Here is a 12,542-nt window from a genome sequence, read left to right on the forward strand (position 1 = left end):
ACGCGCATACTTCCAGTCATCGAGTGTGATAGCTAGAAACCGTCACAAACAGGAGGGAAAAATACGCACCGTAGTGCATTTCGACGTCAATCCCGGCTAGCGAGGCGGAAGTCTTGCTATTCTAACGAAAGAGATGTTTAGAAGCGGCTCTAGGCGTTAAATGCGCTATCGGATAAGAAGATAGCGTACAATGCTCGTAAAGCGCACAAGAATTGGCTGTGCAAACACCGAAGAGAAGAAAATAATGCAAAAAAATAACTACCAATTTCGAGGCAGTGGTTAATATGACCCTTGGAAAGCCACTAAGCAAAACATACAGAACATTTTCAGGAAACGAGGCAACTGGAGAGTAAATGTAAGACAACGTGAAAGTGAAGAGGTATGGGAGATTCTTCCCACTTAAGTGCAGATGCAGCGCACATCCTGTAATCTATCGCCTTCAGTCACGAATTATGATCGACTGTCAATACCTGTGTGAAACTTAAGCAGTGTTATGCAGGCTACTTGAGACTTCACTGAAAGCAAATCAAGGTGGTAGGACGACTCTGTGCATTTTATGATGAGTCATCATAATTATAGAGTAACTAAATATTTGAATATTGAAAAGTCAGTCGTGCTGCGCTTCTTCAAAAAAATGATTCAACCACCCGCTCCAATCCCATGCACAAGTTATTTATTTCCCGCAAGGATTTCCAGAAAGAAAAAAAATATTTCGAGGTTGCTACCGACATGCCCCAGGTCAAACGTCCCGTAAAACATGGTAGTGCCTTCACCAAAGCAGTACTCTGTAACGATACGTGTCACTCACAAGTAAAATGGAAGTAATTTAGGTTAGCAGGATGTTCAATTTACCCTAAGCCTAATCTTTGGGCTCTATTCATTGCTACCACGGCACCTGCAGAAATGGCAAAAATAGGTCGCGTCCACAAATGTGGACGCCGTGACTGAAAGGACTATAAGAAGCGAAGGTTTCGTGAAGCGCTTAATGAAATTATTTAACTTTTCTCATTTACTGTCTGCGTCTCTGGTGGAAAGGAAAGTGGCGCGTGCGCATATGCTCTCGCGTGCCTGTGCTAAGCAATGTGACATGCGCGCTGATCATCTCAAATAGTTGTTGGCGTTAGCATGATAGAAGTATCCTTGAGATATTTCTATCGAAAGTCGGTTACTTCTATAAAGGTTAATGCGTCGGGCTGCAGTGCTAGGGGGCAGAGTATCGATCCCCCAGTCGCGCACGTGGTTCAACGTCTTTTATAATGTCTCAGCTTTTCGGTAAAACAGCAGCAGCAGCAGCAGCAGCAGCAGCAGCAGCAGCAGCAGCAGCAGCAGCAGCAGCAGCAGCAGCAGCAGCAGCAGCAGCAGCAGCAGCAGCAGCCAGCCGTAATGGTCGGGAAAGTCCGAGACAGTTCGAAAAGAAAGCTTTAGAGCTGTTTATCTCCTCCAACGTTTCTTGCAGCGCCGCCATTAGGTGCCTGCGCGGCAAATTAACAAATGACCCACGTGATCCAGGCGACCATGGTTTATACTGATTCCGTGATCGCTTTAATTTCCATTAGACCGTCTCTTAGGATCAGCCCAACTTACTATTCCTTTATATCCCGGCGCGGCTCGCCCTACTTGACAAAAAACCGACCGAGCAGAGAGTAACCGACATGCTGGAAAGAAGGCATAGAAAGCTTTGATATAATAAGGTGATTATAGGCTTGAAAGCGCATATCCGTCGCACTGATGATACTCAGGTAACATTTGTTGTTTAACTCAGCATATTTCCTTGGAGAACACATTCGGTTGCCAGCACACCTGTAGCTGTAGTACAGACGGGGCTATCCATAAGCCAATTTGTTACATGATTGCTGTCCTCTGTGTGTGCTTTTCGGCAGAAAAGCAGCCGCAGCAGCCGCGGTCATCAAAGTTCGGAGGGATTGGCCTAGAAAGCGTCTAATAAATACTCAAAGAAACTTTCAAAACAATAATGCTCCGGTTTAACGTTGGTAGGTCTGTTTCCGCTGGTGGCCAGTCTGCATGTGCAGATATTCATAATATCCTACGCTGCGGAGCAGGCCTCACAGTAACCTCGGTTATGTGCTTCACCTCCTCTGGTCGAAGCGTATTTTACCAACGATACTGTTTTCTTTACAGCCACGCAGGCCTGAATTCTACCACACTTTGGCATTTCTGGTGATGATCATTCTTTCTAGCACAATCTTAAGTAAGTACACGCTCTGTCTTGTATATTTGTACAGATATCAGAACGTCAAATATTTCGACGTTAAATTTCAGCCAAATTTTGCTGTCGTGCGCGACGCTTGGAGCTCGCAATTGGAGCGTGAAGTCACCGTTTTCTGAAACGCTCTCTTTTCGGGACGTTTTATTTCATAAAATACCAGATTTCCATACGCGGCTTTAATGGGCCAATAGATGACATTAATCAAGAAGGCTGTTTGGATCACTGTACTTCTTGCTGTTACTGTACATATTTATCGACGCAGTTTATTGAACAGGCTGAAGTAAGCGAAAATCTCCTTTGGAATTTCGATAATAATGACGTACTTCCAGAAGAAGCCGACTATCGTTTTTTCATGCTCTGCAGTGGCCACACGCATAGGAATTAAACTTTGGACGCCCTGCTTATGGGAGTCATATAGCCGTCGGGTCTCGGTAATTTTGACTTGTTTTGAGCACTCAACTAGCCTCCAACGAAGTGAAACTTAAGGTCAACCAACGCGCACACTTGCCAGCGCGCGCTCACTCCTGGCCTCGCCTAGTTAGACGCCTTGACAGACTTCGCTTCGTAATGAGTTATTGATAGCGCTTTGAAATGCGTAATTTAGATGTTGGGGCTATCCGTCGGCCGAGTTGGTGCAGAACAAAGACGGTACGCACTACGTAACACGGCTAAGCTGGAGCATACGAAAGCGATCGCGCACTCAAGCCATATCGTGCGCAAAGCAAACTCTACACATACGCAGTACAGTTGCATGTAGCTGCGGTGTACTAGATAGCGTAGATACCGCGGCCGCCGCGGGGTACGGCGACGAGTCCATTGCCTTTGCGCACTGCGGCTTGCTGTGGACGACCCCGTTAAGCGCATCGTAAGCGCCAAAATCGGAAGTTGTGGCGTGAACGTCAACAATTAAATTTAAATTTGAACAGTGCGCCACGAAGACGTTCATAGCCGGGACGTTGTGCAAACGCCCCGCTCCGCCGTAGCCCTCGCAGTGCAATACATTGAAGAAGCAGCGCGAACACCGCGTCCGTGGTTTTTGATTGCCAATAACTCCGGTTCTGCTGAATGCATTGAAGCACTTTTTGCGGCAAAATATTTTTGAAATAGACTATTTAAACTTCAAATGCATTTCGCGACTTCGATAAAATGTTGTTCCGGGCCCCTTTATTTTCGCGGTGAATGCGAAATATACATACATAAAATATTAACACTGCTGCCTAAACAGCGCGAAGGAGTGGTCAAAATAACGGTGCTGTCCTTCGCGCTGTTGACACTTTGGTATGTACCAACTATAGTAGTCCATGTCAATGCTCGAGTTCAGTATACTAATATTGCTTGCGAGGGCCTGGAAATTTTTGATGCTATGTTTATTGAAAGACCATAACGGTTACTTCGGTAGTGATTCTGCTGACCTCAGGACGAATTTGCGCTCCCGTAGTGAATATACAACCAAAACAGTCACAGCAATTGCAATAATCATTCAAGAATTCGGGCAAAACGCACCCTAAAAGAACATGACAAGAGGAAGTCGGTAGAATTTCGAATGGAGTTGCTGTAGCATATATAGCGGCCATCAAGATGAGAAGAAGTCGACAAGGCTACGTACCCTGATTGTAGCTTCCTCACCCCTGCTTTGTGCTAGTTGCTGCTAAAATTAGGTCAGCCACACAATCAGCGAAAGGTGACGCAGAGCGCCCGTCAAATCGGCAGTACAAACAGCATTCGTGTTGCAAGGTTGAGGGGAAGTTAGATGTGTGAAAGGTCACCGGAGGAGAAGAAATGAATAGGGTGACAGCATCGCACAAGCCGATCTGTGAAACTGTGTGCGGGGGTGCTATAAAGTAAAGCTATTCCATACTGTTTCTATTTCATTTCTGTAATCAACCCTACCCGATTGGTCAGAAATATTTCCGGCCATGCCCACTTCGCCTGCCTGTCACGCGACATCATAAAAACCGCGAAAACTGCTCATCTGATAAGACGTGTGCACACTGATTATGTATAATTATATCGCACAAAAGAAAAAGAAATATTTATTGTGCCACACGTTTTCACAATTAGCCCTGCGCTATTGGTCAAATTTCTCGTTGTGCGTCCACTTCGCCTTTCTGTCGCTTTATGTCACATCGCCGCGAGAACTCACCACGATAAAGTGACGTGTACGCATTAAAGATGCATTTATATGCCAAACAAAACTGAACTTTTTCAGGAATACCTGGAGATTGCCCCGTTCACTCTTTCATCCTTCGCTGTGCTCGTTCGCTCGGTCACGCAGACGCCGACGCGCGCCGCAGGAACGGGCGCCTAAGTGCTACGCTCCAATAAAAAATTCGTTTACTGCAGTCACGCTATTCTAAGTATGATTTCTAATACAAACAACTTCATCAACATTTGTTGACTGGTTTCCAAGAAAAAAATATTCCTTCATTCACATGTATTTAGGTGGCAGCCCTCTAAGATAAAGCTTCCTCTTCAGGACACATTGTAGAGCATTTTCCAGCTAACCCATTTTTTATTACAAGAGGTAAGCGCATAAACATCGCATTGGACGCAGTGATGATGGAAAAAAAAACCTTCTTAGCAAACATTAGCTTAGAGCACAAAACTCGTGACATGTAAGTTTATAGCCATTCATTTCTTGAATGGTCTAAAATAATAATTGTAGAACCATGGCCGAACAGGCTTAATAAAATGTAGAATTGGTCGATTCAATGCGTCAACTCTTAATAAACTCAAGATGGTCGACTATTTCAAATGTTCACTTTTTTTTTTGTTTATGGTCGTACAATTTTGATGTCGCGGATGGTTATCTCGTGCGTAAAGGAGGAGGGCCCGTTCATTGATATAATGACACAAAGTTCAACTTGCATGCCCCATGTGCCCAAAAATGCTTTAGTCACACGCCATTGTTAATTCATACTGCACTTTCTTGGGCTACCCATTGCAGGGATTTCCTCGTGTACTATTGACTGCTTAAGCGAGGACAAGCCAAAAGCAATATGCTTACAAGGCGCCCCCGGCCAAAAATGCAACTGCACATGCGGTAAGTTTTATATCTGTGAGTAGAAAATGCAAAAAAAAACAATGGTGTCACTGCTAAAAGCAAAAAAAAAGCGTTTCTTTCATCTTTGAACTGATTTATGGCGACAACCAGCCTCTTTTCTTTTTTCTTTTTGTTGCACCACAGATTATACACGAACTTCATCCACTTTGAATGTGTCCAACAAAAAAGCGGTAGCTGTTACAGAAAATAATGCGAGAAATTGGCATGTGACGCACCCGCCAGACTATCCATAGTGGGACTCTGGCACCAGATAATTATGCGTGTGGTCGGGGCCGAATGGCTGCAGTATTGGACAGTTGTGCTAGAAGAGAAAAATTATGACGGCAGAACTTAGCTCACGATAACTGTCAATGGTAATACGATCAGCATTTAAGCAATGTAGCGACACATCCTATTGCCGAAGTCTATTTAAGAACAGTAGTGGTCATTCAGAGACTTCCGCTGCTTCGGCTACATTGCGATACACACTGTCTTCGCTATGGTCCACTTTGCTATGACACTCGCTTCACAAGGCCTTCAATGAGCATGGCGGCATGAAGAGAGCTGCATGACGACGACTCAGTGACGACAATTTAATGACGAAGAAGGAATGTTGTCAATGTAACCACAACGGCAGCATTACAACCACGGCACGACGACAATCAGATAGGGCTTAAAGTCTCCCTTCAGTGGAGGAGGGACCTCATAGGGCGGCGACCAGCGCAGCACCTGCCCACTCACACAGGCTCATATATATATATATATATATATATATATATATATATATATATTGTACTGAAGAAGAACGAGCAGTATGCACTGCTTCAAGAAAGAAGACGACGACGAGTTGGTCGAAGCCGTGTGCCTGTGTTGCCACTTCACAATTCTTCACTTTCACCTTTTTCAGTCAGTCTGCCTGCTCGCTCGCGTGCTAATCTGGTTAGTGCGACATCTGTCTTTTTTGTCTTTTACTTGGCATTTGTTGTTTTCTTGTTTTAAAATATGAATTTTCTTTAGCATTCCCACTGCCGCCCGATTCTTGGCCTATCCCCCTTAGTGGGTGCGAGCCATAACGGAGGTACATCATCATCATCATCATCTGTGTTGCCTGCGCTGTGTAACCTCTCGTTGCAGTGCTCTACGCTCTAATTAATTACACTAGAGTGCCTCTCTACATTTGGTGGAAGTGCTGGGCCCTTTACCGACCTGGAACTCCGCAGCCGGACGCTCCCTCCCGTCTCTGCCATGCCTGAGGACGCCGAACAGCCCGATCCTCCCCAGGCTTCGCCTGTTGTCTGCTCCGGTGCCCTACGCCACCGCGATCCTCCGGTCTTCAGTGGCGCCGACGATCATGACGTCGAGGATTGGCTCTCCTCATACGCCCGCGTAAGTGCGCACAACAAATGGGACGACAAGGATAAGCTGACTAACGTCAACTTCTATCTTTCTGGAGTCGCTCATCTCTGGTTCCGGAATCATGAATCCGACCTTACCACCTGGACTGCTTTTACTAATTATTTCAAAGAGGTCTTCGGTCGCCCTGCTGTGCGAAAGCTTCGTGCGGAACAACGCTTGCGTGGTCGCGCTCAGCAAAAGGGTGAAAACTTCACCAGCTACATTGAAGATGTCGTTGACCTTTGTCGGCGCATCAACCCCACTATGCCAGAAAGTGACAAGATAAAGAATGTCATGAAAGGCATCGACGATGATGCCTTCCAGATGCTCTTGGCGAAAAATCCTCGAACGGTTGACGAGGTGATCACCCTGTGCCAGAGCTACGACGAGCTCCGCAAACAACGCCTCACTACGCGCCGAGCTGCCGCGCCGGACGACACAATTTCGGCCCTCACCGACAGTTTCAATGCTGCTCCCGCCCACTCCGCGTTCATCGACCAAGTCAAACAATTTGTTCGAGAGGAAGTGGCGCGTCAACTGTCCCTTTTGCCTGCTACCCGGTCGTCTGAGTCCTCCTTGTCTCCGGAACTACGTCGGGTGATACACGACCAAGTGAGCGACGCACTACCTCTCGCTCATCAGCCCCCTCCAGCGCCGGTTCCACTCACGTACGCTGCCGTCGTTGCCAGTCCAAGACCTCCGCCTGCAGTTTCACACTACACGCCCGCAAGCGGCTTCTACGCGTCGCCTTCTGCAGCTGCAAACTACGTGCCCAGAAGCGACTTCTGCGCGCCTCCGCAGCCCCTACGTCCGGCTCAACATTGTGCACCCCAGCCTGGGCCCCCTGTTCACAATCCGTGGCGTACCCAGGACAATCGGCCGATCTGCTACGCGTGTGGCTTTGCTGGCCACGTGGCACGATTTTGCCGCCGGCGGGGTTGGTACCCTCCCGATACTGCGAGACCCCAAGGGAATACACCTGACTCTCAGCCCCGCTATGTTCCACCTGTTCCGCACTTCGCTTCCTCGTCTCCTGCTCCTCGAAGTTTCACCACTCGTCGGTCTCCCTCTCCCCGTCGACGTTCCCTGTCCCCCCTTGTCCGCCGCCCCCCCGCTGTGGAGGAAAACTAAAAGGCGCAGTTCCGGAGGCAAGAACTGCGATCTCATCGAACTGCTCAAGCCCTCGCTTATCCCCTGCGAACGTCATTGAAGTTTATGCGGAAGGTATCGCTGTTCACGCGCTTGTCGACACCGGTGCCGCGGTGTCAGTGATTGCCGACCAGCTTCGCCGTACGCTCCGAAAGGTCGCGACGCCGTTTTCCGCTATTTCGCTACGTACAGCAAGCGCTGAGCCAATTGAGCCTGTAGGAACTTGCACCGTCCGTGTCGCCATACAAGACAGTTTATATCACATTGAGTTTGTTGTTCTTCCCCGCTGCTCTCATGCCATCATTCTAGGATGGGACTTCCTCTCTTCTAATCGCGCAGTTATTGATTGTGCCCGTGCAGAACTTGCGCTTACTCCATTTTGCGGAAGTCTTTCTGAAGATTTGCCTCTTTCTTCTGCTAGAGTGTTCGTCGCCGCCGACACCGATATCCCTGCTTTCTCTTCCGCCCTTGTGCCCGTTTCCTGTGCTGCTTTCTACGATTCTACAGTTCTCTTCACGCCATCGAAACTTGCTGCACGCCGTCATCCCTTCTTGCTTCCCTTCGCCATCCTTCCCATTCGCCAGAGCTCCAGCGCACTTTACCTTACGAATCCGTTTTCGTGTCCATCAAGCCTACGACATGGCGAGTGCCTCGGGTCTGCTGACGAATTCGAGCCGAACTTTCTCTACGATGTGCCTGATGACTCGACTCCTCTTCAGGTTGACGCCATGGCTCTTCCTGTCTCTACGTCTGAGCCAGCGTGTGACAGAACGTTTGCTCGGTGTATTGATCCGCAGCTCACTCCGAGTCAGCGCGCGCAGATCGTCGACCTCCTTACCCGATTTCACACTTCTTTTGACCACCAACAACAATGTTTAGGGCGTACAGCTACAGTCGTTCATCACATCGACACCGGTAGCCATGTCCCACTACGACAGCGTCCATACCGTGTGTCCGCGACGGAGCGCCGTGTCATCGACGAGCACGTAGGCGACATGCTTCAACGTGGCGTGATACAGCCTTCCCACAGTCCTTGGGCCTCTCCAGTAGTGCTGGTGAAAAAGAAAGATGGGACAATTCGTTTTTGTGTGGACTATCGACGCCTGAACAAAATAACCCGGAAAGATGTCTATCCTCTCCCCCGTATCGACGACGCACTAGACTGCCTCCAAGGCGCTGAATTCTTTTCGTCCTTAGACTTACGATCTGGTTACTGGCAAGTCCCGGTGGCTGAGTCAGATCGCCCGAATACGGCATTCGTTACGCCTGACGGCTTATATGAATTTACCGTGATGCCCTTTGGCCTGTGCAATGCGCCTGCCACATTTGAAAGAATGATGGATAACATCCTCCGCGGCCTCAAATGGCAGACATGCCTTTGTTACCTCGATGACATTGTCATCTTTTCCCCGGACTTTTCTTCTCACCTGCTCCGACTCGAACGCGTTCTCACTTGCCTCGCCGATGCTGGACTCCAGCTCAACATCAAGAAGTGCCGCTTCGCCGCCCGACAGCTAGTCATCCTTGGCCACGTTGTTTCGAAAGATGGTGTGCTTCCAGATCCTACCAAACTCCAAGCAGTCGCCGAATTCGCACGACCAAAGACCACCAAAGAACTCCGCAGCTTTATCGGATTGTGCTCATACTTTCGCCGTTTCATCCGCAACTTCGCCACCATAATAGCGCCTTTGACGCAGCTTCTCGCGGGTAACCACGACCTCTCGGCCTGGTCGCCACTTTGCGATGCCGCATTCACGACGCTGCGTCGTCTTCTAACCTCACCCCCGATTCTCCGTCATTTCGACCCCAGCGCACCGACAGAAATTCACACGGATGCTAGTGGTGTCGGCATTGGCGCTGTTCTTGCGCAACGAAAGACTGGCTTCGATGAATACGTCGTTGCTTACGCCAGCCGCGCTCTGACGAAAGCGGAAGCCAACTATTCCGTTACAGAAAAAGAATGCTTGGCCACCGGGCCATAACTTAACTAATTATGGGCCATAACTAATTATGGGCCATAATTTAGTTATGGCCCATAATTTGGGCCATAACTAAATTCCGCCCTTACCTCTACGGCCGCCCATTCGACGTAATAACTGACCATCATGCCCTCGGCTGGCTGTCGTCCTTAAAAGACCCTTCAGGTCGACTCGCTCGATGGGCGCTCCGCCTCCAAGAGTACGACATTCGAGTGCTGTACCGCTCTGGCCGTAAACATACGGACGCGGATGCCCTGTCCCGCTCCCCTATGCCAGGCCAGCCCAATTATTCGAAGGTACCGATATGCGAGTCCTCCCTCACCGCCACGGACATGCTTTCGGAGCAGCAGAAGGATCGATGGATTGTCTCTATGCTGGCTTTTCTGTCCAACCCATCAGCGCCTTCTTCTGACCGTACACTGCGTCGCCAAGCACACCACTTCGCTGTTCGTGACGGACTCCTTTACCGCCGTAACTACCTCTCGGACGGCCGCAAATGGTTACTCGTGGTCCCACGGCATCTACGTTCGGACATATGTGCAGCGTTTCACGATGACCCGCAATGCGCGCATGCAGGAGTACTAAAAACGTACGCGCGCCTGCGACTCCGTTATTACTGGCGCGGAATGTACCGATTCGTCCGCCGATATGTGCGCTCCTGCCTCGCTTGCCAACGCCGCAAGAATACCCCTTGTTCCTCAGCTGCCCCATTGCAACCCTTGCCTTGCCCAGGACGCGCCTTTGACCGCGTCGGAGTTGATCTTTACGGGCCCCTGCCGAGTACTTCAGACGGCAACCGCTGGGTGATTGTGGCAATAGACCATCTAACGCGTTACGCGGAAACTTCGCCTCTGCCCAGCGCATCTGCGCGTGATGTTGCATGGTTCCTTCTGCGTAACATCATACTTTCGCCATGGAGCCCCCAGAGAATTGCTCAGCGACAGAGGCCGTGTGTTTCTCTCTGAGGTTATAGAAGCCCTACTCAAGGAATGCCACGTAATTCACCGCACCACTACTGCATACCACCCGCAGACTAATGGGATGACTGAGCGCTTTAACCGCACTCTTAGCGACATGTTATCCATGTACGTCGCATCTGACCAGACCAATTGGGACCGCGTTCTACCCTTCGTGACCTATGCTTACAACACCGCCACACAGACCACTACGGGATTTTCCCCGTTCTTTCTTCTTTACGGACGCGAGCCTTCCTGCACAATGGATACCATCCTCCCGTATCGCCCTGACACAACGGAGTCTACTGCCCTGTCCGAAGCTGCTGCACACGCGGAAGAGTGCCGACAGCTCGCCCGCACATTTACTACGGAAGACCAGCAGCGACAGAAGCACCGTTGGGATACTTCCGCCTCTCCTGCACCCTATGCTCCTGACTCACTAGTCTGGCTTTGGGTTCCCGCCACCAGCCCTGGACTTTCAGCGAAACTCGTTTCCAAGTACCAGGGTCCCTACCGTGTGGTCAGTCAAACGTCTCCTGTGAACTACATGATAGAACCCCTTGAGCCACCTTCGGATAAGCGCCGCCGAGGGCGCGAAATTGTGCACGTTCAGCGGCTAAAGCCTTATTTCGACCCCCCAGTGCTCTCCTGCCCGTAGGTCGCCGGGACGGCTCCTTTTTTTCCGGGGAGATAATTGTACTGAAGAAGAACGAGCAGTATGCACTGCTTCAAGAAAGACGACGACGACGAGTTGGTCGAAGCCGTGTGCCTGTGTTGCCTGCGCTGTGTAACCTCTCGTTGCAGTGCTCTACGCTCTAATTAATTACACTAGAGTGCCTCTCTACAATATATATATATTCATCAACTTTAATTTTCATTAATTTAACGTTTCTTTATTTCCATCAGGAAGTACAGGTAGTTTCCCCTATGATGTCTTTGGTACCGTTGTTTGTTGGCTTCTTATGATATGATTATTCAAAATCGGGCCCCTCGATTATTTCAGTGAAGCGCTGAATTACATAATCCGGTAGTGAAAAAGGTAAAAGAATGGAAGCACGTAGGCAACCAAGAATTTACTGACGCTTAGGGCCGGGCACCGGCGGAACGTCAGTAAAGTCCTAGTTGCCTACGTGCTTCTATTCTTTGGCCTATATGTACTTATGGTGGTGGTGCCTCCGTCAGAAGAGTGATTACTCTGATGAAGGCAGGACCACCTGACGAAAGGTCATAAAGGTATGTTTCATGCGTTTGACATATATATGCACGAGAGGAAGGGAAACCGAGGGGCTCGAATCTTGTTAATCATGGCCATAAAAAGCCAACAGACAATGAAGCCAAGAAAAGTATAGATGAAATCAGCTGTCGTGGTTGAAACTGATATCTAGAATGGAATGAAGAAGGGGAAATGAATGTGGAGGAAAAGATAACATCCCACCGGAGGGATCCAAACAACCTCCGTATTACACCAGCGTTGCACTACCGTTTCAGCTACGGTGACGCACAAATCAAATGACTTCTGCTGTAGAGGATGTTAAAAGGCGAAAAGCACGTATAGAAAGAACTGTAGTTTCGCCCGAAAGGCGAAGCATTTATTGCGATACCAAATTACCGAAGAGCTATAATAATTACTGCATCTAGTACACACCACAAGACAAGGACAGAGTGAAAACCGACGTAAACGGTTTTTCACTCTGTCCTTGTATTGCTGTTGTGCGCTAGATGCAGCAATGGAACACCAGCATGCCCAAACTTACGTTATTTCAAGGTATAAGAAGTAAGGTTAGCAGTTTTAT

The 12,542-nt window shown here is 48.9% G+C and overlaps 1 protein-coding gene across 1 annotated transcript in view; it reads left to right on the forward strand.

The window, feature by feature from the left end:
* Positions 1-12,542, forward strand: part of LOC125946751 (uncharacterized) — a 51,262-nt gene that overhangs the window by 12,416 nt on the left and 26,304 nt on the right. The window contains exons 2-3 of the mRNA XM_049670705.1: positions 2,140-2,209; positions 5,175-5,270. Coding sequence (XP_049526662.1) covers positions 2,140-2,209; positions 5,175-5,270 — 166 coding nt within the window. The remainder of the gene's footprint in view (positions 1-2,139; positions 2,210-5,174; positions 5,271-12,542) is intronic.

This window comes from Dermacentor silvarum, chromosome 7 (genome assembly GCF_013339745.2).
Source record: "Dermacentor silvarum isolate Dsil-2018 chromosome 7, BIME_Dsil_1.4, whole genome shotgun sequence".
In the NCBI taxonomy this organism is placed as follows: Eukaryota; Metazoa; Arthropoda; class Arachnida; order Ixodida; family Ixodidae; genus Dermacentor; species Dermacentor silvarum.